Here is a 27,574-nt window from a genome sequence, read left to right as displayed (position 1 = left end):
AAAATTATGAAAGTTCTTTTTGATGTAAAACAACATCATAAAGCATCATTGGAATGGTATTAGAGACAAATTTCTATTGAAAAACTGCAGGGATTATGAGATGGGGATTAATGGGGTAGAGAGATAGACAGCCAAGGAGGTTTAGAGATAGAATCCGCAGCTAAGGGCCTGGACAACTGAAGACATAGCCACTAATACAGCACTGAGGGAAATAAGTGCACCCCAGTCAGAATTGAAGGAATGCAGAGACTGGACAGTGGTTGTAGAGCTGAAGGGGTTCATCTGAAGACGTCACATTTTGTTTACTCTGTTTCTCTCTTCACCAATACTAGTAGACCTGCTAAGTATTTCCAGCTATTTCCTGTTGTATTTCACAATAACGCTGAACTCTATGTTGTAACCTTTACAGATTAGGGGCAATATTTGTGCATGTCCTGATTTAAAGTTTCAAGTTGACACTTATAAGTCAAGTTCCTGAATTCATGTATCACAAAATTAGCTTGGTTTATTTTGTGAATGACATTCAACAACATTTTAAAAGAATGTTGTTGATTTACACCAATTACCCACTAATTATCTTTAAGATATTCCTTATTAGCTGCAATAGGAATGTACTGATTTAGTTCAAGCTTTTCACAGAAAATTCATTGTGTGTCCCTGGCTGTTTGTGAACAGAATGCTTTATCTTTCTCTCATCTGTGATTTTGGCTGAAACCTCTTGTTGAAACAGACAGGAATGATGTTTCAGGCAAATGCCAGAAGAATCATTCTGGAACATTAATTGCAAACAAATCTCTGGAGTAATATCAGTGAACTACTCAAAAACAATTTCTGGAAGAATTAGACAAGACAGGGTGACGATTACATATTCAAACTCATACTGTTTGGATGCTGAATATAAAAATAGGCACTGATTGGAGAAAGAGGGTCATAGAGTCATAGAGATGTACAGCACAGAAACAGACCCTTCCATCCAACTTGTCCACACTGACCAGATATCCCAACCCAATCTAGTTCCATTTGCCAGCACCCGGCCCATGTCCCTCTAAACCTTTCCTATTCATATATCCGTCCAACTGCCTTTTAAATGCTGTAATTGTACCATCCTCCACCACTCCCTCTGGCAGCTCATTCCATCCACGCACTATTCTCTGTGTGAAAAAGTTGCCCCTTAGGTCTCTTTTATATCTTTCCCCTCTCATCCTAAACCTATGCCCTCTAGTTCTGAACTCCACCACCCCAGGGGAAAGACCTTGTCTGTTTATCCTATCCATGCCCCTCATGATCTTATAAACTTCTTTCAGGTCATCCCTCAGCCTCCGACGCTCTAGGAAAAACAGCCCCTGCCTATTCAGCTTCTCCCTATAGCTCAAATCCTTCAACCCTGGCAACACCCTTGTAAATCTTTTCTGAACCCTTTCAAGTTTCACAACATATATCCAATAGGAAGGAGACCAGAATTGCACTCAATATTCCAAACGTGGCCTAACCAATGTCCTGTACAGTCGCCACATAACCTTCATTCTCCTGAACTCAATGCTCTGACTAATAAAGGAAAGTATACCACATGCCTTCTTCAGTATCTTATCTTTCAGCGACTCTACTTTCAAGGAGCTATGAACCTGCACTCCAAGGTCTTTCAGTTCAGCAACACTCCCTAGGACCTTACTAAATAATTCAATTTTAATTTTCTTTCTGTAGATAGGCAAACTTTCCATTCCTGAGACAGTCATCCTTTTTATTGATGTTATAACCAACGGTAAATTTCTGACATCATAGTAGTTTTAAATTAGTCAACCAATGGTCATACTATTCAAGGCTGAGACAGATCGATTTTTATTCAGCAGGGAATCAAGGTTTATGTGGAAAAGGCAAGAAAGTGGTTTTGAAATTACCAGATCTTACTATTAAATTATATCTTACCATTTATGAATTATTTATCTGCAAATTAAAAATAAGCTTAGATATTCAAAACGGTATAATTATTTCTGGCTGACTAGAATCATGTAGGCAAAAGTGAGGACTGCAGATGCTGGAAACGAGAGTTTAGATCAGAGTGGTGCTGGAAAGGCACAGCAGGTCAGGCAGCATCCGAGGAGCAGGAAAATCTATGTTTCCGGCAAAAGCCCTTCATCAGGAATGTAGAGTCATGTCATGATTGCTACACCATAAGAGATAAAGATTAAAAAATTGGGTTGACAAAATTACTGAGGATTAAATGGCAAGCTATTTGTGGCTTGGTAACTCAACTACATTCACACCTTGTGCATCATTAAAATGGTATAATTTTGGGTTACAGACTGCCAATGAGGCAACTAGAAATTTGAAGATGGTGCTGTGGTCGAGGCTATACTAAAAGCCATTGAGACTGAATTATAATTATCAAATTATAGACCTTTTGAGGACATTTTTATTCAACCCATCAGGAAAATGAAAGCATTGAATGAAGGAATTCCAGCTCCCCGTAAAGACAAAATAATATTCTTAGCCCAGAAATATATTTTACGATAACCAGTCATCTTAAATCAGTTTGAAGGATCTTTCTGTAGAGTCATAGAAATTTCAGCATAGCTTGAGGTAATTTTGACCAGCTCCTTACTGCTGCTGAGACTATGGTAGTTTATGGCAGTGGACTAACAAACCAAAGGTCATTAATTTCAATCTCAACATAGCAAGCACTGAAAATAAATTTAATAAATCTGGTACATTTCTGCATTGGTACCAGATAGTCTGGCCTCCAAATGACATCAGCTCCACACTTTATGGTTAACTCAAATCTTCTCAGGGCAATAAGAAATAGATAACAGTTCTATCAACATCACAAAGACACACTTTAACATTATACATGTCTGTTCAATCTTTTTCTGTTGTGATTATCTTGAAATGTTTAACCATTTCCCTCTTCAATGCAATGATTGAACTTCAATAATAGTTTGTAGTAATAACAATGCAGTCCTTACTTTTATAATCCCTGTCTACTTGGTCACCTCTGTAAACTCCCCCTATTTTCGTGGTATCCTTGCCTATGTTAAAGATGCAAGTTAAATAGAGAGTAATTATTTTTAATGGACAGAATGTATCGCTGACAGCAAGAACATGAAGAGTTTGACTCTATCCATGAAAGCTTGGTTTGAAATTGAATGACTAATTCTATATCTGCTAAAGTTGGCAGTATGCCCATGTTATTATCCAGTAGGGTCTGGCAAGGATGCCTGAGGCCAAGTGTAACAAGAGAACTGCTGATAGTTATATGTCAACTGAATGTAATTGTCTGAGTAAGGGCTCCTTTAGTACAGTGGTAGTGACCTGATCTCTGAGCTAGAAGGCATCGAGTCAAGTTCCACCTATTTGCGCATGTCATAACATATTTACACAGGTTGGTTTAAAAATATCTAATTGGATGAGAACTTGACTAGATGTGTACATATAGGGAACAAGTAATCAATGGCGGTTGACCTGACAGTGTAAGAACTGAGAAAAAAACTCTGACTACAAAAAACATGTACCTGGATTCTGTCAAACTAATGGGGTGGCACAATGGTTCAGTGGTTAGACTGCTGCCTCACAGCACCAGGATCCCAGATTTGATTCCAGCCTTGGGCGACTGTGTGGAGGTTGCACATTCTCCCCGTGTCTGCGTGTGTTTCCTTCGGGTACTCCGGTTTCCTCCCACAATCCAAAGATGTGCAGGTCAGGTGAATTGGCCATGCTAAGTTGCCATAGTGTTAGGTGCATTAGTCAGAGGGAAATGGTTCTGGGTGGGGTTACTCTTCAGAGGGTCGGTGTGGACTGGTTGGGCCGAAGCACCTGTTTCCACACTGTAGGGAATCTAATCTAATCTAATATTTAACTTCTGGTGTTTAACAGCCAGTGTTCTAAAGTGCCTCAGTGAGGAATATAAAAGTGAGACTCTTAATGTAGTTAGTCTGGTCCCAATGGAGTCAACCAAGACTGCATTCAGAAAGTCACGAATACTTTTGATATAAACCTTGAATGTGGTTTCTTATTCTGGTGGTGGACTTAAGTTACAGTGGGCCGTCCCATCGCCAAACCCTAAACACCCGACTCCTGGAGGGATAACGCCTCATCTTCCGCCTTGGGACTCTGCGTCACACGGGATCAATGTGGATTTCACCAGTCTCCTCATTTCTCCTCCCCCCACCTTATCCCAGTGCCAAGCCTCCAACTCGGCACCTCCGTCATGATTTGTCTGTTTTCCTCCCTACCTATCCACTCCACTCTCCTCTCTAACCTATCGCTTTCATCCATACCTTCATCTACCTATCACATTCTTAGCTATGTTCTCCATTACTCCACCCCCTCCCATTTATTTGTCAGCTCCCCTGGCCCACAAGCTTCATACCTGATGAAGAGCTTATGCCCGAAATGTCGATTCTCCTGCTCCTTGGATGCTGTCTGATCTACTGTGCTTTTCCAGCACCACACTCTCGACACTTTTAGTATATTGTTTGGAATCGGTTACATTTCTAAGTTGCCCAAAGTTTGCTCTTTCTGCTGATAACATCTTAAACTTTGAAGATCATAAAACCATGCTTGGAAAACTTTAGCAAGACAAACTCTTATTGTACTCATGTGCAATTTCTTTTACAATATTTTAACCGAGGCACACATATGTTTACTTAAAATGGATGGGATTGCCATATGTTAAGGTTTTATATGCTACCATCACAGTGACAAGTTTTGGTGTTACTTAGTTAGTTCCATCTGTTGGTGAGGCTCTATTTAATATTTGCCTGGTTGAACAGCAATGAATTCAATATGAGTACTGCAGTTAGGAAGATTTCTTTTCACTTCATTTGGTTAAGTTATTCAAAAAATTAACCGTGTGACAAAAATAGCATCAGTGGAATTTCAATGCTTGAGTTGGTATGTCATATTTTTCACAATTATTAAAATTAGTCGACATATCTAAAATAATTTTAACACGAAGTTTGAAATTTTAATTGTGTTATGTTTAAAAATGCATATATATGAATAAATACAGTACAATAAAAAGGTGATCATTCTTATTAAGCTCTATATAATTACAATTAACACAGATAATCTGGAAATGAACTCGTGGTGAGCTAGATTGTGCATAGCACCTTATTTACTGTAATAATGATGTTGTCTTCTGCCATGATTTGCAGATGGGGCCGGTGTTGGACTGGGGTGTACAAAGTTACAAATCGCACAACACCAGGTTATAGTCCAACAGGTTTAATTGGAAGCTCTAGCTTTCAGATCATTAGGTGATGAGAAGGAGTGTTGCTCCGAAAGCTAGTGCTTCCAATTAAACCTGTTGGACTATAACCTGGTGTCTTCTGCCATATCTTCCAAGTCCACCACAGATCTACGTATAAACATTTGGTTCATTTCTAATACTCAGAAATTTACCAGAGGTGGAGAAGAGATAAAGAGAAAGACGGAACAAGAAAGGATAGATAAAGATCATACCTGTCCAATTATACCAGCAATGTTAGGTACAGGTTTTCCTTTCTGGTGAGGTCTTGTTGGCGGGCTCTGTCCTTCCCAATTTTGCAGCTCCTCAATGCTTTTTAAATACAAGAGTGCCTTCAATCCCGTGCAATAGTCATCAATTAATGTGAAGTCCTGATTCTGAACAGCACTGCATACCTGTAAGTGTACAGTATATTTTAATGTGTACATCATTACTTTCACAGGCACTACATCATAATGTTAGCTGTTGGGAGAAATTGTTTGTTACTGAGGATATGGAATGATGAACAAAATTGTTGCTTCTGTCTAAGACTATCCTGGATTTATTTAAGTGTCCATTAAATCCAATTATTGCCTCTGTTGCATTCTCAGCTATTCATAATGTAACTTTAAGAAATATTACTCTGACTTGCTTTAAATGCATCACAACCACTTATACAATTACATTGAATAAACTAGGAAGTCAAAAATATCAGGAAGTTTCAGGTCTGGAAAAGGCTCCCAAGTTCATTTGATCCAAGCAAAAAAAAAGACTAATGATTCTTAATTGTATATCCTTTCACCCATTCTTCCTTATTATTTCCACATTATCTGCCTCCAATAAACAACCAGAAATTTCATTTCACATACTCACTGGTATTGGTGCAAAACTAGTTAAATCTCAATGTATATCGAGCTAATGTACTTTGAGAGTCACAGTGTCATACAGCACAGAAACAGACCTTTAGGTCCAACTCGTCCATGCCAACCAGATATCTCTGCCCTACCCGGCCCATATCCCTGCAAACCCTTTCTATTCATATACCCATCCAGATGCCTTTTAAATGTTGCAATTGTACTAGCCTCCACCACTTCCTCTGGCAGCCCATTCCACACACGCACCACCCTCTGTGAAAAAGTTGCTTAGGTCTCTTTTATATCTTTCCCCTCTCACCCTAAACCTATGCCCTCTCATTCCGGACTGCCTTACCCCAGAGGACAGACTTTGTCTATTTATCCTATCCATGCCCCTCATGATTTTATAAACCTCGATAAGGTTATCCCTAAGTCTCTGGCGCTCCAGGGAAAACAGCCCCAGCCAGTTCAGCATCTCCCTATAGTTCAAATCTTCCAACCCTGGCAACACCTTGGAAATCTTTTCTGAACCCTTTCAATTTTCACAACATCTTTCTGATAGGAATGAGACCAGAATTAGATGCAATATTCCAACAGTGGCCTAACCAATGTCCTGTATAGCTGCAACATTACCTCCCAACTCCTGTACTCAACACTCTGACCAATAAAGGAAAGCATACCAAACGCCTTCTTCATTATCCTATCTACCTGTGACTCCACTTTCAAAGAGCTATGAACCTGCACTGCAAGGTCTCTTTGTTCAGCAAAACTCCCTAGGACCTTACCACTAAGTGTATAAATCCTGCTAAGATTTGCTTTCCCAAATGCAGCACCTCGCACTTATCTAAATTAAACTCCATTTGCCACTTTTCAGCCCATTGTCCCATCTGATCAAGATCTCATTGTAATCTGAGGTAACCTTCTTCGCTGTCCACTACACCTCCAATTTTGGCGTCATCTACAAACTTACTAACTACACCCCTTATGCTCACATTCAAATCATTTATATAAATGAGAAAAAGTAGTGGACCCAGCACCAATCCTTGTAGCACTCCAGTGGTCACAGGTCTCCAATCTGAAAAACAACCCTCCACCACCACTTTCTGTGTTCTACCTTTGAGGCAGTTCTGTATCCATATAGTTCTCCCTGTATTCCATAAGATCTAACCTTGCTAACCAGTCTCTCATGGGGATCCTTGTCAAACACCTTACTGAAGTCCAAATAGATCACGCCCACTGCTCTGCCCTCATCAATCCTTTTGTTACTTCTTCAAAACCTCTTTCTTTTAGAAGTTGGGTCAATTTTGTGCAAATTATTGGAATTCAACTTGTCCTTTTCAAAATTATTTTACGTGACACTTTTCTGGATAAGCCAACAAGCATTGTGTATCTCTAAGTAATCTTTAGAATATTGTGATGAGCTGCCTTCTTAAACTGCTACAGCCCATGTTGAGCAGGGATATCCACAATGCTGTGAGGAAGCGAATGTGTCTTCTGCCCTTGTCCTTCTCAGTGGTAGAGTTTCTGGATTTGAGAAGGATTGAAGGATCCTTGTTGAGTTGCAATAGTGCATCTGAGAAGGTTTACAATGCTGTTGTTGTTTGCATTGTTGGTGAAAAGAGTCAATATTGAAGGTGATGGAAGAGATGTCACTCAAGCAGTCTCCTTTGTCCTGGATAGTGCAGAACGTTTCAATGTTGTTACAGATGCACTCAATCAGTCAAGTGGAAAGTATCCCACCATACTCCTCAGTCAGTCAAATGCTAATTTTACGTCAAGAGAAGTCACTCACCTTCAGCATTTGAGTTCAGCTCCTTTGTCTTTGTTTGGACAAATACCATAATGAATCCAGGACCAAAGCACCCTGGCAGAAAACAACTGAGCCTCAGCTAATTGTTGGATTGGTGACACTCGATAGTGCTGTTGACAACTACTTCTACCACTGGGTTAATTATCCAGAGTCGACCAATGGGGGATAATTGGCTTGGTTGATTTGTCTGCTTTTTGTGTTTTCTATTCTTTTAAAACCCTCATTATTTGAACTTTCTCTCCCATGAGGCTTCTTGTCTCCAAAACTCAAAGCTTTTCAAACCCTCCTCATCACTTAGATGCATTAAGCAATTTGTTTTAATTGCTCTTTGCTGCATTGCCTCCAATACTTGGATAATTTAGTGACCAGTGATTCAGATCTGGTTAACGTTTCTTAATGCTCTTTAACACAACAGAGTTGATTATTTTGAAATATGTACTAAAAACCTGATCCCTAGTGTGTACTGACTTGCATCCTAAAGCAATTTCTTTTGTTGTTTACTTCCCTTTCTTAGTCTCATTACCTTATATTTGTGCGTATCAAGTGTCATCAGCAATTGACCTGCCAACTCTATCACTAAAATTTAGAATGGTCTGTAAATTCAGACTTTTTTAGGCTTAATTTTCCGAAGATATCAGGACTCATGCCCAGCTAGCTTCTGCCTTCTTGAACCATTGCAGTTCTTGGGGTGGACAGACCCCATAATTCTGTTAGTAAGGGAGTTCCAGGACTTTTACCCAGTGATGGTGAAGGAAGAGCAATAAAGTTCCAAGGCAGGATGGTGTGTGTCCTGCAGGAGAACCTATAGGTGATAGTGTCCCCATGTATCTACAGTCCTTCTATTTCTAGATAGAAGACGTCATGGGTTTGGAAGGTGCTATCAGAGGAGCCTTGGTAAATTAGTGTCGTGTATCTTGGAGATGCTGTCACTGTGCATTGGAAGTAATGGGAATTAATATTGAAGGTGGTGGATGGTGAGCCAATCAAGCAATCTTTTTTCTCCTGGATGGTGTCAAGCTTCTTGAATGCTGTTGGGGCTGCACTTATCCAGTCAAGTGGAGAGTACTACATCACACTCTTGACCTGCGCATTTGTAGATAGTTGACAGGCTTTGGGGAGTCAGCCGACGAGTTATTTACAGTAAAATTCATGGTCTTTTATCTGTTTTTGTGGCCACAGTATCTACATGTCCAGTTCTGATTCTGGTCAATGGTAACCTCCAGGATGTTGATAATTGGAGATTTGATGATGATGATGTCATTGTGATGCTGGAACCAACAGGAGGTGGCCAAAATGGATTCAGTTGTGATTAAATACAATTCTGTTGTTGCTGGTGGGCAGCAGCACCTTATGGGTCTTGATTTGCTAGACCTCCTTGAAGTCTATCCCACTTAGCATGGTGGTAATGCCAAACAACACAACGGAGGTATATTCAATGTGAAGATGGCAGAACCCTCCCAATTTTGCAGGATTGATAGAGCTGTGTTTGCCATTGTCATTTTCAGTGTCTTGGTTGATGCCAGTGGTTTCATTCCTTTCTCAAGTGGCTTACTAAGCCATTTCAAAGTCAACCACATTGATGAAGTCACATGTAGACCAGCCCAGACCAGAGAAAGATGGAAGATTTTCTTCTCTAAAGGACATTAGTGAGCTCGATGGGTTTTTATGTGGTCAGGTCGACAAGCTTTTAGTCCAAGATTTTTTATTGAATTCAACTTCCACTACCTGCAACAGCAGAATTTGACCTCATGTCTCCTATTAGCCAGAAGGCTTTGGATTACTAATACAGTGTCAATACCACTACATGACAATATCTAATTTACACTTCAAGTTCATATTTTTAAGATCTTATGTTCCCATATCTCCTTTTAACCCTCCATTCCAAAACAGAGCTACAGCACTGGTCAACTGCTAATGGTGTTTCTGTCTCATGAGCATGAAGCTTGGGGCTTTTTGAGCCTTGCCCATGATTGAGGCAATGGCACTCGCTGCACTTAATATGCCTTGTCTGCATTGCCAGTTGAACAACACAGAACGTGAAGTAGATCTTTGTCTCCTATGTCCAAATAACTCAGGGTTTAAATAGATGCACTGTGTTATCTGGTCGCTTAGCTCAATTGGCCCGACAGGTGGCTTGTAACTCAGAGTTAGGCCAACAGCATGGATTTGATGTCTGCACCAGCTGAGGCTCCCAGGAAGGTCTCTCTTTCTCAACCTCTCCCCTCACCTGTGGCACGGTGACCTCTGTTTAAACCACCACCAGTCATCTCTTTTTAATGAGACAGCAACCTTATTGTGCATTATTCATCCTCAGACTAGGATGAAAGAGTGTCTTTCTAGTTTAGATGGTATTGCAAGTTAAAAACATTTGGTTAACAAAAATTATCATGCTCAACATTTACTCACTTAAGCTCAACTGTTTAATCATAAATGAAGCAAGTTGAGATTTTGTACCCTATAATATGATTTGTAGAATCCAATGGTCAACTATTTTAAGTTAATGCATCTCATTCCAGTACGAATCAATAAAATTTAATGTCAAAATTTCACAGATGGGATTAGTATTTTTGAGCAACTTTGAAATAACTAATTGCAAACAGTCAGTCAATTATTGCACATTAAATACCGTTTATTTCCTATCAACTTCCTTTCTTTATAATGTCACGAGGAAAAATGGATATGTTATGCAAACAATGAAAGTTTGCACATAAGCTTTTACAATTTCATTTATCCCATGTGCTTGATGGAGAAGAGTAAAGTGAAAGGGGCAGTGCTCTTAAATAAATTGCCTGCACTCTCCACAAGACAAAATACAGCATATGTCAGTAAAGGCGCGGGGGAGCTAGGAGCATCCAGTCATCCTAATAGAATTGCAATAACTTGTGTATAGCAAAACATTCACTCCCAATTCCTGAACCCTTGTGAATCTGTTAGATGAGGCAAGAAAAGATGAAAACCAGATGATATGTTGTGAATGACAAAGGTTTTGCAGGTTATACATATAAATATTTGATGTAACTTGATTTACATGCAAGCTACTAAATTGGAAGTGGTTGTCACATGCTGTTTTGAGCTGTGTAACTGTTTCTGATGTCTATGATCACAACTAGATTTTAACTCAAATTTAAATCAAACATCATTAGCCAATATGGTTTTGATTGCATTCTTTTTAACCGTTATTTACTTCTGAAACCTAGTTTCGGTGCAGCTTTCTGAAGACAGTACTTAGAAAACAAGGAAATTGTTTCTGAGTTTGGTGCCAATGGATCATGCCCCATGATGGGGTTATATGGTGAGGAACATGAAGGCTCTTTGCAACCAATGGAGAATTGAAGCTGTCAGGTACCTGCTTTGACTTCCATGATGAGAATGTTTAGCATTCAGTTTGCCCGAGGCTTCTGTTAAGATAGGTTATGGAAAAGCCAACATTGGACTGCTCTTTCAGTAGACAGTGATGTCTGGTGATGGCTTAATTTGACTGTCACCCCTCCTTAGGTGAGGGGAGTGGATGCGAAGGAGAGTCCTTATGGTAACCTCAGCCAATGCAGGAATTGAACCCATGCTGTTGGTATCACTGTATTGTAAACAAGCCACCTGCCAACTGAGCTAATAGGAAACTATATATTAATGAAGTGAGATCTTCAGTTATCAAGGTCATTAACAAGCAATAAATCCCATTGGAAGGTAACACGCTGCTCCTTGTCTTGCCTGAATGCCCAGAACTTAGTGAAAAGATTAATTGAATTGCTCCCAAGTCAAGATTAGCCTTGCTAGACTTCTCACATGATTTTACCACTTTTCCTACCATAACCCACATCATTCAGACCCCCATAAGATTCTGCCCACAGTGTCTTATATTTCTGGAAAATCTTGTAGCATCAAATGTACAAACCTAAACATAATGCATTTTATTGACTCTGAAGATAAGATTTGTGCCAACATATTGGTTGAGGGGCATGCTAACATTGTTACGTTACTGGACCAGTAATCTGGAGCCCTGACTAATAGCCAGTAGAGATGAATTCAAATCCCACTACTCCTGGGGATGTTAAATTCAATTCATCAAGTAAAATCTGCAATAAAAGATTACTATCACTAGTAATGTCTCTGAAAATACCAGATGAGTGTATCAACAACACAGAGGCTAATTTTAAACATCATTGAATAAATTCAAGACTGAGTTAGACTGATATTTAAGTCTTAGGTTTGAGCTAGGGGTTAGGGTTTGGTGTAGGGGGCCATACAAGCGAACTTAAAGCCAGGTCAGCCATGATCTTAATGAATGGAGGTGCACTGAATGGGTCGAATGCAATAGTCTAAATCGCCTATTCCTGCTCTGATGTCTTATGATCTTATATCTATCAACAAATAATGTGACTGAAATGCTTTTAGGAAAGTGGAGCTCTCTGTTACATAGTTGTAAATACCTTTAAATACCAGCACAACTTTACAAAAGCAAAATTCTGTGTACAACAATAATAACAGGGAGTTGCCAATTGCATGGGTAAAATTATTTAAAGTCTGGACGAGTAACCTGAATCAAAAAAACAATTAACATGCAGACACAAACAGTGAGGAATCACAGTCATGATATCTCAAAGCGTAAGGCTGATTTTCTCAAGTGGTGGGGCTGCTGAGAACCTTTGCAAGGTTCATTTTGAAATTATTAAATATCCTTGTTGTGACTCGCTGCAGTTAATGCATGTTGTCTCAAGCAGATTTCTCATTCCTGGTCACAGCCATTACTCCTGATATGTACGGTACTTGCAGATTATTAATTGAATACTGGATGCCCCCACCTCTTCCCCACTCCCCGATGGGGCAATTTCGCTTCAAGGTCACTCATGTTGCTCTTGTTATTCTTTGATGTGTGTCCATCTTCTCTGGAATTTGTGAAATGGCATGTGACTGAAGAGGTGGCACTTGCTCCCACTGGTGGTGTTCTTTCTGCTGCTCCAAACTTTGTTGCTGTTTGCTCCTTTTGTTCCTCCTCCCAGCTCAAGGTACAGCTGCATAAGCTGCAGTGAAGGCTGACAGCAAGAAAGACCCATTTAAGACAAGTGAAGTCTATGGGAAGTGAACTGATTTCTGAACAGTCGGAAACAGTGAGATCAATCTCAGAAGAATGGTTGTTAAGCAGCAGCCTACCACCTGGCCATAGGTGCAGCTCTTCATCGGGCATTTCATTGTCCTTCAGTTCCATTGAAAAATTCTGTATTTGCCTTTTTTTTTCATTTATTCTTCAAAGAGATATTGTCATTGCTAGCAATGTAAGCATGAATTGCTCACCCCTAATTACCCCGAGTGGATTAGATTAGATTGGATTCCCTGCAGTATGGAAACAGGTCCTTCGGCCCAACAAGTCCACACCGACCCTCCAAACAGTAACCCACCCAGACCCATCCCTTGACCCTATATTTACCCCTGACTAATGCACCTAACACTGGGCAATTGAGCATGGCCAATTCACCTAATCTGCCTACACATCTTTGGATTGTAGTAAAATCCTGGTAATCCATAAAATAGTTCAAAAATTCAGCTGTCAAAGTGAGACTGATTGAACCAATCAGGTACTCATTACTGAATTGCTTGTTGGAAAATTATTTACCTGCAGTGTGAAGGGGATTTCTCATTTGCCTGCAAACCTGTTCCAGTGGATTCAGCAATGCTGACTCCATGTCCCTATCTGGGAACTTGTACATCCAGCAGACACGCAAACCTGTCCTGCCCAGCTTGTCGCCTGACAGTTAAGATTCTGACCAATCTTTCAGAAATGTGGCTGCAGATTCCAGTTTGTGAAGTCAAGCCATTTGTATTATCACCTGCAATCTCTATGAGGTATGACATTAAACGTCAACGCCACTAGATTTGCCCTGGGATGGGACCATTTGCTGCTGTCGATTCGCCGCCGCTGATTAGCCACTGCCCTTTCACCGCCGAGGATGTTTAGCCACCGCCCATTGGCCACTGAGGACGATTCACCATAGCAAGTATTTGTAACTCATTTTTATATATAAACCAATAAAATTATATCTATTTTACCTCTTTTTTTATCAATATGTAGTATGTAGTTGTATTAATAAAGGGGACTGAGAAGTATGAAAGAACAGGCGGGAGGAAAAACAATCAGTACATGTATATATTTCTGGTGGCAAATAGTCTCCAGAGGTCAAACGACCCCAGTGGAGAAACGCTGGTGGAGAACCGGCAGTAGCTAATCGGCGGTGGTGAATGTGCCGTGCCAAATCGCCACCAACCCTAGAAACCATACATATGTTATATTATTATTGATTCTTGCAAGAGGGAATGTAGGCTGGAGAGAGGAGTGTGCAGTTCTTGCGTTTTTGTGAATTTTTAAGAGGCAGAGAACAATGTTTGAGAGGGACAGGTTTCCGGGGTAGGGGTAGAGAGAAAAACAACTTGAAAATAGATTTTCAAACATTAAGAAAGTCTCACTTTGATGACAATGATTTGGAAGTATTTGGGTTCAAATCCATCTAAGAAATGTAAGAGAGAGGGTTGGCAACTTGACACATTGAAAGGCTAGTATTATTCTTATAAGGCTCATTTTATTCACTTAGTTATATTTTTATGATACCTTGCATATGACCTAAGTTAGATGGTCCTCATTAGGGTAAGAGAGACAACTGGTGATCTTTGAACCAAAGGGTTGCTAGGCAAGGAGAGAGCTTGAAAAGCAATGTCCTTCATAGTAAGCTCATATGGAGCAGGAATTGAATCCACACTTGTTGGCTTCACTCTGCATCACAAGCCAGCCAACTGGGCTAACCAATACCCTCAGTTGGAAGCCATTTCATTAATTCATACAATTCGTAGATATAATTGTGACACCAGCCTTTCAATAGGATGTTCCCAAAACATTTTGGCAGGCCCATGTCACACCAAGCAAATTAACACTTTATAGTGTGCTGCATCAGACAGTCCATATGAAGCAGGTACTAAGGCCGATTGATCCATGCTGCAATATTGAGTCAGCGATCCTGAAAGGGTGGACAAGCCGAAGCACAAGGAAACAAGCAAAGTCAGCAGCAGAAAAACACAAGCAGCTGACTACAGTAGTAGACCTAGATTTGTGGATAAACACACAGTCGAACCCATTTATTGAAAGGAGTCATTCAATGGCCAAAGGATTTTCATTACATATCTTGGGAGTGCACGTCTTTATAATCAGACCCTGGGTGAGGTTCCTTAGCTATTACAATTCCAAATAGGATTCCTTACACTCCAAGGTGAGTGAAAATAAACAGACTCTGCTTTTTTTTTCACTCTCCCCCTCAGTTGGTCTCCTCAAGAATAATTTCCAACAGGATTCTGTCACTTGCGGTTACCTTCCTTCCACACAGAATGAATTTATGTTTTAGAAGAAGCCAATTTAATCAGGCAATCTTGAATTAACAAAGTGTGAGGTTATTATTCACTGAATGTAAGAAGAAATAATAACAAAACTCACATACACACAGATTAGAAGTCAGAACTGAATTCAAAAAGATAGACAGAAGTTAAAAGACAACCTGTTCAGTCTCTGGGTTGTCGGTGGATGGTAGGTAATAGAACATTGACAGCCAAGTATTCAATTTCATGATTCTTGTCTTTGCCGGTAGCCTGAAATTCTTTTGTCCTGCTGAACTTTGACAGGCTTAATGGTTAGCTAGCTTCTAGAACTCAAAGCAACAGACTCATTTTTCTGCAAGGTAGAAGTGACTGGTGAATGGTTCTTCAACTATGATCTTCACAGCTCTCTAAGCTCTCCAACCAAACTAACACACATGTGTATATCAGTCCATTAATATACACAAGCAACCTAGTTCACTATTCTCTACAAACAAACAGAGAGCAGGGTTGAACTGCCTTTTAACACTATTACATATTCTTGAAAGTGGAAGACATAAAAGATGTCAGACCACTCTCACTCAGACCGCTGTCTTTTCTCACAACATATTCACCGTCAGAAATAGCTCCCAGGTGATTACAGTTCAGATTATAGGGAATTTCTTCTTTATGTGTTTATCTTTTGAAATTTCCTTGATACTTTTCTGCTGTGACATTCCAGGGTCTCTCTATCTCTCCAGTCATTAAACTATATCCACCACCATTGTGACTACATCAGTCTTATTTAAACATGTTGGAATTTTAGATCAAATCCACTTGTGATCCATAACAGTTAGGATTTGTGGTCCTGACAATACAGTGTGAAAGTGTTCAGTAAACTTACAGGAGATAGTGACAACAGACTGCAGAATGACATGAGGTATGGAGGGATTATGTCATGAGGCATACGCAAGTGCTGGGAAATGCAATTAGAATAGTTAGAAGGTTGTTTTTGGCTGGTGTAGACTTGATGATCTGAAAGCCCTTTTTCTGTGCTGTAGACCTCTATGACTCTGTGACAGGTTGATTAGATTGGGACTGTGCTTTTTGGATTACAGAAGAATGAAAGCTGACCCTTACTGAAACAGTGAAGTTTCTTAGGGGAATTGACAGGGTGGATGGGTAAAGGTTACTTCTCATTGAAGGAGAGTCTCAGACCTCAGAATAAGAGGTCACACTTTGAAAACAGAGATGAGGAATTTCTTCTTTGAGGGTACTGAACTTGTGGAATTTTTTATTCAATTCTGCTGTTTGGGGCTGTGACAATAAGCATATCCACGATTGCGACAATTCTTTTTTTAATCTGTAAGGAATAGTTATTGGGAAAAGGTGAGACAGTGGAATTGAGGATTATCAACACGACCATGGTGTCACTGAATGGCAGAGCAGATTTGATGGGCTGAATGGCCTACTTCTGTTCCTACATATTTTGGTCTTATGGTTGTGCCCTATGCATATCTTGGAACATATGGTAAGCCAGTGTCTTTCTGCTGAACAACCCCCATAAATAGAGGCTCAAAGCCTAGAGAGAGGGGTATGAAATTTCAAAGTGGGATTGGGAACCAGATGCCTGGCTGAATTCCAGGTCTCAACTCCATTCTTGCCATGCCATTGTTAACTTTAAATGGCCTAATGGGTGAGGAGCTTGGTGTATAATTAGAGGTGCCAATTACCTTCAGGAAACAGGAACCACCTGCTTGGCAGAGCTACCCCTCATAATGTCTCAGACCATAATTTTTAAATGCCATCTGCACCAGGTACTGATCCAGCAGTCCTTTCAAAATCCAGTCTAGGTTCTCTCATGAAGCCTTACCAAATGTTTTAAGCACATTAAACTGCATGAGTAACTTTCTGTCGGGTTGACACATAGAGTTCGAATGAAAGGTATTCCTGTTCAAGTACCTCTTGGCATTGATAGAAAAAAAAATGGATCTTTAATTATGTGCTATCAGCAATGTTCTGTGATTTTGGGAACACTGCCACCTTGTAAAGATTTTGTTATCTATCCAGCCGATGCATCCTGTCCAGCAGGAATGCAATATGACAGCTGTCATTTGCTTAATGTGTCTTCAATAGTAGATGCCTACTCCAACATATGTTTCCTGTGCTTTGGATGTATCTCATTTCATCTGACTTACCCTGCTTGGTGGGACTGATTTGCAATGGTGGGTCCTTGGAGGATGAGGAATACAAGCAAAACAATTGATGTGCAGCTATGTCACCTACAGTTCTTGTCTACACCATTGTTCATCTATCTCCTTCAAATTGTGGAATACTCAAGGAGCCTGTGAATTATTGCTGTGGTCCAAACTTTGTCTGTTGACCTGGACTGTTGACAAAAGTATCAATTAGATGCCTTGCTGTGTTAAAAGTATGGTATTTACAGTGACAGGCATCAGCATAGATGAAGCCAGTAGTAATTCTATTAATGTGCTAAACTTTAGCACTGTAAACATTCTGATACAACTTTAAAAAGACTACTTTGTCAGGCCTAGTCAGCTTAAGCATATCTGCTGTCATTTTCTTTGAAGTCAAATAAAGTGCAGAGTGCAGCACACTGTTAACTATCATTTCCAAAACCGGTAGTCAGTTCTGTGTTGGTTGGCAATATGGCTAATAAAAGGCAGATACGACATAAGCTACACTATCCACGAACAACATGAAATGTCATACTCAGTTTTACGAGACTTTATGCATAAGCATATCCACGATTGAGACAATTCTTTTTTTAATCTGTAAGGAAGTGTCTTGCAAAATGTATCCTGCACATTTTTAAGTTACAGGTACTGTGTTCAAGTCTATGAATGTACACTCTCAATGTGGGCCTTCAAATGGAAGCAATTATCAGAAGCTAATTTTTGTTTATGCACGGGACCTGGATGGTGCTGGCTGGACCAGCATTTACACCCTGTTCAATTTGCTGAGATAGTGGTGGTGACCTGCCTTCTTGAAATGCTGCAGTCTATTTTGTGAAGGTACATGCATCACTGTGTCATTAGGGAGGGAGTTCCAGTTTTTTTTTAACCTTCCAAACCCTCTACCACTTTGAAGGACAAGGACATTAAGTCTATGGAAACACAATCACCTGCAAATTGCCTTTCAAGCCACAACTCCAGCTTGAGTGATATCGGTACTCCTTCCTATGCCTTTCAAACAGGGCTCTGGGTGATTCTAACCCCCATCAACTGAAGCTCAAGAAGGCTACCCTCTCACCCTCGACCTTCTTAGGAACAGTTAGGAATGGTCAATAAATGCTGCACTGGCCAGTGGTGCTTCCTTTCAGTAAAAGAATTTTTTTTTAAGTTACAAGAAATCCAAAAAAAATCAGAATAACTTATTCTACCAAACAGAATGTGAAACTTGCACTGTGGCGAGTGGTTGAAACCAATTGAAGAGAGGCATTTTAAGAGCTAAGACAAAAGACATAGGAGCAGAAATTAGGCCATTCAACCCATTAAGTCTGCTCCGCCATTCAGTCAAGGCTGGTAAGTTTCTCAACCCCATTTTCCTGCCTTTTCCATGTCATTTTTGATCCCCTTGGCAATCAAGAACTTATCTATCTCTATTTTAAAGATACTCAATGATCTGGCCTCCACAGCCTTCTGTGGCAACGAATTCCATAAATTCACCACTATCTAGCTGAAGAAGTTTCTCCTTATCTCCATTCTAAAAGGTCTTCCCACTACAAGGCTGTGCCCTTGGGTCTTCGTCTCTCCTGCCAAGGGAAACATCTTCCCAATGTCCAGGCCATTCAGTATTTTGAAAGTTTCAGTCAGTTGCCTCCTCATCCCTCTAAACTCCATTAAGTATAGGCCCAGAGTCCTCAAACATTCCTCTTATGTTAAGCCTTTCATTCCTGGGATCATTCTCATGAACCTCCTTTGGACCCGCTCCAGGACCAATATAACATTCTTGAGGTATGGGGCTCAAAATTGCACACAATACTTGAAATGTGATCTGACTAGAGCCTTATAAAGCCTCAGATGTACATCCCTGCTTCTATATTCTGGTTGTCTCGAGACGAATGACAACATTGTATTTGCCTTTCTAAATACTAGTCAACCCGTAAGTTTACCTTAAGAGAAACCTATACTAGGAACCCCAAGTCCCTTTGCACTTCAGATTTCTGCATTTTTTCCCCCATTTAGAAAATAGTCCATGCCTCTGTTTTTCCTACCAAAGTGCACGGCCTCAGACTTTCCCACATTGTACTCCATCTGCCTCTTTTTTTGCACACTCTCCTAAACTGTTTAAATCTTTCTGCAGCCTTCCTGCCTTCTCAATACTCCCTGCCTCCTCCACCTATCTTTGTATCATCTGGAAAATTAGACGTTGAATAGACAAATGAGGGATAAGGGAATCAAGGATACTGATAATAAACTTGAGTGGAGCATACAAACTAGGATGGCATGTTTCCATGCATATATTTACCAGGAAGAATGAAAAAACAGTATACTTTTAAATGGAGAAAGAATGCATATCGCTGTGAAACTTTGGGATTTGGGTATCCTGGTTATGAATTATGAAGTTAGAATGCAGATAGAAAGTAATTAAAATGACAAATGGAATGTTGCTGTTTATTGCAAAGGGAAATGGAAAATACAAGTAGAGTTTTCTTCATATACTTTCTGAGATCACACCTGGAGCACTGCGTACCATTTTTGTCTCCTTATTTAAGAAAGCATTAGAAGCAGCAACAGCATTAAAAGCATAACCTTCACTCAAGTGATTCCTGGGATGAATTATCTTATAAGGAAGGGATGGACACATTGGACATCTAGTGACATTTAGAAAACTGAGAGATGATCTTCTTGAAAATATCAATTCCTGAGAGGAACTAATGGGATGGACGCTGAGAGGACAGTTCTCCTTAGTGGACACACTTTCAGAATAAATTTTCTCCCAATTAATACAGAGTGACAAGAATTATTTTCTCTCTGACCATTGTCGCTCTGGGAATTTCTCTTTATCAGACTATAGTGAAGGCAGGATCATTGAATATTTTTTAGACTGGGTTAGGTAGACTCTTGAATGATAAGGGAGTCTGGATGTCTAGGGGACAGATAAGAAAATGACGCTGAGACCATAATCAGATCAGCCAAGATCATGTCAAATAGTGGCACAGGTTCAAAATGGCTTACTTCTGCTCTGAATTTAATTGTCTGTTCATATATATGCAATAAACACACTCATATGGAACAATGTAATAGGAATCTGCAGTATTCTGCTCAGCAACTACTCATGTCTGTCTCCACGATCTCTCCTTTCTTTTTTTGCAATTCCTGCCCATAAATTAAAGGATGGTAAATTCTAACCATACGCCCATGCAAATGCACACATTTGTGCATGTACTTATAAAATCCAGGATTTTGACCCTGAACAAAGATGGTATTGCTGGAGGAGATTTTGTGAGTTCCTGGAGTGCATCTTGTAAATGGTACACTCTTCTACCACTGTGCATTAGAATTGAATAGGAAGTGAATTTTGAGAAGATTTGTAGCTCAGGTTGAGGTTCCGGTTGTAGGCTTGCTCGCTGAACTGGAAGGTTCATTTTCAGACATTTCATCACCATACTATTTACCATCCCCTGAGAAAAAGAATAGGAAATGACATCACCACAGGACATCACCAACCCAAAGAAACTCAAACATATAAATAGAAAGCAGGAAACATCAGCAGTGCTCCATCCGGAGGCTAACTGAAGATGTTACCTCGTGTGGCAATGAAACATCTGAAAATGAACCTTCCAGCTCAGCGAGCAAACCTACATCCAGGAAGTGAATGCTTAATATCATGCGTGCTGTGTCAAACAAGCAAGCTGCATTGTTTTAGTTGGTGTGTTGAGCTCTGTGCGTTGTGGAAGCTGCACATATACAGACAATAGTTTGCCATTGTAACCTTGACTTGGGCCTTGTAGATGAAGAACAGGGGTTGGGGAGTTGGGTAGTAAGCTGCCTGCTATAAAATTCCAAAGCACTGACCTGCTCTTGCAGCCGTCTAGTCCAGTGCAGCTTCAGATAACTTGTAGCCATTAGGATGGCGATAGTGGGGATTCAATGATGGTAATGCCATTGAATATTATGGAGCAATGGTTAGATACTCCCTTGTTGAAGACTCCCATTGCAGGCACCTTTTGTGCTGCAAATATTAATTGCTACTTTTCAGACTAAGTTCAGGTCTCGCTGCATTTACACATGGAATGCGTCGGTGACTGAGGAGCCGGGAATGATGCTGAACATTGTGCAATAATTGGCGATCATCCCCACTTCTGACCTTCTGATGGAAAGTAGGTCAATGATGAAGCAACTTAAGATGACTGGGCCAAAGATACTACACTGAGCAACTCCTTCTGGAGTTGCCTGAACTGCGAAAGTTAAAAATGATCTTCCTTTTAAGACTCTAACCAGTGGAGAGTGCTTGGGCTTCTTCATATCACACATGATTAAATGCAGACTCACCTCACTTCTGGAGCTCAGTCCTTTTGTCCAAGCCTGGGCCAAGGCTATAATAAAGTCAGAAACAAAGTAGCTGTGGCAGAATTCAAACTGGGTGTCAATGAGCATGCTTCTGTGGAACAATTAGCATTGATAACCTTGTTTACAACCCCTTCCATTACTTTGCTGATAATTGAGAGTAAAGCTGGTGGAATTGCAATTGGTTGGGAAGGATTTGTCCTTTTTTTAGCACATACCTTGCTAACAGCCCATATTACTCAGTTGATACCAATATTCTACCTATGCTGGAACAGCTTTCCGGTGGGTATGGCTAGTTCTGCAGGGCACATCTTCAGGCCTTTTGCTAGAATGATATTTGGGCCCATAGCCTCGGCACTATCCGTTGTCTTTAGCTGTTTGTTGATAGCATGTGGAATAAATTGAATTGGCTGAAAACTGACATCTCTAGAAAATTCAAACAAAAATGCCATATCCACTTGGTACTTCTGACTGAAAGGTGCAAATATTTCTTGCAATTTGCACTGATGTGGTGGGTGTCCAGTCATTGAGAAGGGTAACAAAACCGGAAATTGCTGGAGCAATTCACCAGGTCTGTCAGCATCTATGGAGAGAAACAGAGTCAATGTTTTGGGTCCAGTGACCCTTCTTCAGATTATCTGAAGAGTTTCTCCAGTTATTTCTGTTTTTGTTTAAGATTTCCAGCAACCTCATTCTTTGATTGTTATCGAGAAGGGGATATTTGAGGAACCTTTTTCTTCTGTTCTGGAGAAGGGTCATGGGACCCGAAATGTTAACTCTATTTTCTCTTCACAGGTGCTACCAGCCCTGCTGAGCTTTTCCACCAACTTCCATTTTTGTTTCTGATTTACAGCATCTGCAGTTCTTTCGCCTTTCCTTCCTGTTAGTTATTTCGTTGTCCAACACCAATCACGCGTGAATATGATAAGACTGCAGAGTTTGTATCTGATCCAGTGATGTGGGATCACTTTGCTTTGACTGGTGAATGTTGCTTCTGCTGTTTGGCATGTAAGTAATCCAGTGCTGTAGCTTCACCTTGTTGAAATTTCACTTCTTAGATCCTCTTCCTGCCTTGCTCTCCGAAACTCTTCACAGACCAAGCATAATCCTACAGTTTAATGACCATAGCGGAGTGGAGAATAAGCCAAGCCCGAAGTTACAGATTGGTTTGAAAGCAACTCTGGCCTGCATGGTGGCTGACAGTAACCTCGTGGATTCACCGTTTTGCATGGCTGGATCTCCTCAAATCTATCCCTCTTTGCACAATTGTTGTTGCACTCAACACAATGGAAGGTATTCCCAATGTGAAGACAGGATTTTACCCTGGTGGTCACTCTTAGTAGTACGTTTATGGATATACGCCTGTGACATTGGTAGATTGATGTGGAAGAGGTCAAGTATGCTTTTACTTCTTGTTGGTTCCCTTTCTGTTTGTCATGGATCCAAATTATCAGTTATATCCTTAGGGACCCAGCGAGCTCCATCAGTAGTAGTGCTGTTGAGCTACCCATGATGGTTATGGAAGTATCTCACGCAAGGTACATCCTGAGTCTTTGCCACTCTTAGTGCTTTTTCCAATTAATGTTCAATACTTAGTTATCAGCTGAAGTAGCAACAGGTGGCAAGCAGCGGGATGCTGCTTTGCCCATGTTTCACCTAATGCCATGAGACTTCTTGGGATTCAGAGCCAATGTTGAGGACTCCAACAGCAGTGTCTTCCTCAATGTATGCCCTCACTCCTGCTACCACTTCTGGTGGGTCTCAATTATTGGGGGGGGGGGGGGGGGGGGGAAACAGTGTTTGGGGGAACAGCATGAAGCTATTGATGGTAAAGGCAATGTCTAAGACATTGTAAGGCATGATTTGTTGACAGACCTTTGTTACACTAATGGCCTCTAATTCTGTTCTTCCACACTAAAGAAATCATTATCTTACTATCATCTCAACTAGAACCTTTTGTCATTTTAAAGACCTCTTATTAGGTTATGGTTCAACCTTCTTTGTTCAAGACAAAAAGGACCCAGTTTGGCAACTTGCACGTTTTTATATGCACATCCGGATGTCATGGTATTTGTGATTGCGACTATTATTCCATCTTCTTAGACATCATACTTAACATTCTGATGTGATGTTACATTCCTATCGGGACCATTGACATTAAAGAAGTAATCAAACACCTGACAATTAATCGATGAGTGATATTTAAAAAAGGCAAGCTTTATTGCATGTCAAAAAGAATTAAACAAATTAACATGATAATTTATACCTAAGTACATTTATACCTAAATTTGGGAGGCATGGTGGTTCTGTGGTTAGCACTGCTGCCTCACAGCGCCAGGGACCCGGGTTCAAATCTAGCCTCAGGTGACTGTCTGTGTGGAGTTTGCACATTCTCCCTGTGTCTGTGTGGGTTTCCTCCAGGTGCTCTGGTTTCCTCCCACAATCCAAAGATGTGCAGGTTAGGTGAATTGGCCCAAGTTAAAATTACACATCGTGTTAGGTGCATGAGTAGGGGAATGGGTCTGGGTGGGTTACTCTTCGGAGGGTTGGTGTGGACTTGTTAGGTCGAAGGGCAGTTTCTGCACTGTAGGGAATCTAATCTAAATTATGAATTCAGTTTTACTTTTTACTTTCCCATCTTCCACCCCAAGAATTCTCTTACATAGTACAACAATCTTGATTTCTCTACAATCCGATCTAGCAGTGTACCCTGGTCCCAAGAATTCAAATTAATTGTTTTCAGTGTTGCAGCTGTATTCCCAGGTAAGACTCAAGAGGAGTTCTTCCATTTGAAGCTATTTAACTATTTTTGGCTCCACCTTACAAGCTTCATGCTTGTGGATGCTTCAACTCTTCATCTGAGTTGCCTGAAGACAGACAACTACTTTCCTGCTGCTTCCAAACTAACTCTGCTGACTGCTTTGTGCCACAAGGCAATTTTCATCCCTGAAAGTTGCCACCCAGGTGGATAGTGCTGTTAAGAAGGTACACGGTGTGTGAGGTTTCATTCATAGAGGGATTGAGTTCCGGAGCTGCAATATCATGTTGCAACTATACAAAACGCTGGTGCAGCCACACTTGGAAGATCGTATGAGAGACTTGGGTCTGTTCTCATTGGAAAGAAGAAGGCTAAGAGAGGATTTGATAGATACATACAAGATGATCAGAGGATTAGATAGGGTAGGCAGTGAAAGTCTTTTTCCTAGCTTGACGTCAGCTTGTACAAAGGGGGATAATTACAAATTGAGGGGTGATAGATTTAAGACAGATGTCAGAGGCACGTTCTTTACACAGAGTGGTAAGGACATGGAATGTCCTACCTGTTAACGTAGTCAATTCAGACACATTAGGGAGATTTAAACAATCCTTAGATAAGCACATGGATGATGTTGGGATAGTGTAGGGGGACGAACTGAGAATAGTTCACAGGTCAGTGCAACATCGAGGGCCAAAAGGCCTGTTCTGCATTGTATTGTTCTATGTTCTATGTTCTAGGCTTTGTTCCACCTGCTATCGTGGGTGCAGCCCAATTCAAGCTGCCTGGACCCCCATCAAACCCAAGCTGGGATGGAACCTGATCTGTATTTGAACAACAAATTTAATATTTTTATGGCCTGAAATGCAGGCATTGCTGAATATTATCCCCTGTGTGCTCCCGCTGTCTGATGACTTGCGGTCCAGACGGATGAGATGTGTTGTGGAAATGCCAGTGTTGGACTTGGGTGGACAAAGTCAGGAGTCACATGACACCAGGTTATAGGCCAACAAGTTTATCTGAAATCACAAGCTTTCGGAGCACTGCTGCTGCTTCATCAGGTGAAGAGGAGAGAAGCACTCAGGCACTGAATTCATGTGGAGAAAGATAATGTTAAGATAAGAGCAGGCAATCAAGAATGTCAAAAGATAAATACAAATGACGGCAGTGGAGTGTTGACAGGCTGAATAACAAGTCATTGTGGATGATCAAAAGTGTCAAATAGTGTGAGTAAAATGTCAACAGCTGAATAACAAATAAAGGGATGACCTCTGATCTGATTAATAATTACAAAAGATCAAGAACAGGCTGGTGCTGGAGACAAACCAAATAACAAGAGAGGTATTAGAATTGCAATGACAAGGGTCTAACCAAAGTAACAAGTAATCCAAAACTGTACAAACTAATTAAGGTACAAGTTATCAAGGTGATGATGTCAAAACAGCACAATAAGAAAGATTTTACATAGAACAGTATGGTGAGGTTATATGTAGCATGACATGAACTGATTGAAGCCATCCTTATGGTTATGAAACTTTATCATTTTCTTCTCTGCGATTCTGCGTTGCTGTGTATCTCAAAGGCCACCTTGGAGGACACTTACCCAAAGATGAATGTCGTTGACCATTGAAGTGTTCCCTGACTGAGAGGCCCGTCAATGATTGGATGAATGGATACCGCACAATGTCATAGTGTTGGCATTGTGTCACCAATACATCATGCCTTGGGGCATCTGTTCCTGCACCGTATGAGATAGACACATTGGATGAGTCATGTGAGTATCTGCTGTGTACATGGTGGGTGGTGTTCCCATGTGTGATGGTAGTATCCATGTCAATGATCTGGCATATCTTGCAGAGGTTGCCATGGCAGGGCTGAGTGGTGTTGTGGTCGATGTTCTCCTGAAAACTGGATAGTTTGCTGCGAACCATTTCTGTTTAAGGCTTGGTGGTTTTTGAGGGCGAGATGGAGGTGTAGAAATGACCTTAGCAAGATGCTCATTGTCAGTGATGACATGTTGAAGGCTGTGAAGGACATGGGATAGTTTCTTTGGTCAAGGGAAGTACTGGATGACAAAGGGCACTCTATAAGTCATGTCCCGTGTCTATCTGTCTTCTGAGGAGGTCATTGCGGTTTTTCACTGTGGCACATCCGAAATGGAGGTTGATCAGTTGAGCATCATATCCTGTTCTTATGAGGGTGTCTTTCAGCATTTTAGCTTTGAGTTTCTCCTTGTCTGTGCAAATCCTGTACATATGCAGAGCTTGTCCAGACGGGATGGCTTTTTTTTAACATGTTTGGGGTGGAAGCTGAAGAAGTGAAGCATCATGAGATTATCTGTGGGCTTGCAGCAGAGTGAAGTACTGAGGTGTCTGTCCTTGATGGCGATGCATGTGCCCAAGAATGAAACTGAAGAGTAGTCCCTGTCAGAGAACACTTCAGCAGTCAAGGACATTCAACTTCTGATCTACGGGTAAGTGCTCCAATGGAGCCTTTGGGATACACAATAATGCAGAATCACTGAGCTGAAATGGATAACCAAGCTCTGTACCCATGAAGACGGGCTCAACCTTGATCTTGGGTTCATGTCACACTACATGTAACCCCACCATATTGCTGTGTGTAAAATCTTCTTCACTGCCCTATTTGACACCATCACCTTGATAACTTGCGATCTCTGTACCTTAAATTAGTTTGTACAGTTACCTGTTACTTTGATTAGACCCTCATCATGCAACTCATGTTTGTTTTGTCTCCAGCACCAGCCCATTCTTGATCTTTTGTAATTGTTAATCAGAGCAGAGGTCATCCCTTCACTTGCTGGTCAGCTGTTGACATTTTACTCACACCATTTGAGACTTTTGATCACCTGCAAAGACTTGTTATTCAGCCTGTCAACACTCCACTGCCATCATTTGTATTCATCTTTTGACACTCTTAATTACCTGCTTTTATCTTACCATTATCTTTATGCATATAAATTCTGTGCCTACGTGCTTCCCTCCTCTTCACCTGATGAAGCAGCAGCAGCGCTATGAAAGCTTGTGATTTCAAATAAATTTGTTGGAATAT

At 40.7% G+C, this 27,574-nt stretch overlaps 1 protein-coding gene across 1 annotated transcript in view; it reads right to left on the bottom strand.

Annotated features, from left to right (window-relative positions):
* The window catches only part of LOC132819159 (dihydropyrimidine dehydrogenase [NADP(+)]-like), a 744,611-nt gene that overhangs the window by 96,893 nt on the left and 620,144 nt on the right, over positions 1–27,574 (bottom strand). The window contains exon 20 of the mRNA XM_060830572.1: positions 5,458–5,637. Coding sequence (XP_060686555.1) covers positions 5,458–5,637 — 180 coding nt within the window. The remainder of the gene's footprint in view (positions 1–5,457; positions 5,638–27,574) is intronic.

The sequence above is a fragment of the Hemiscyllium ocellatum genome, chromosome 9 (assembly GCF_020745735.1).
Source record: "Hemiscyllium ocellatum isolate sHemOce1 chromosome 9, sHemOce1.pat.X.cur, whole genome shotgun sequence".
Taxonomy (NCBI): domain Eukaryota; kingdom Metazoa; phylum Chordata; class Chondrichthyes; order Orectolobiformes; family Hemiscylliidae; genus Hemiscyllium; species Hemiscyllium ocellatum.
Note: the sequence above shows the minus strand (reverse complement) of the source record. Positions and strands in the feature narration are given on the sequence as shown.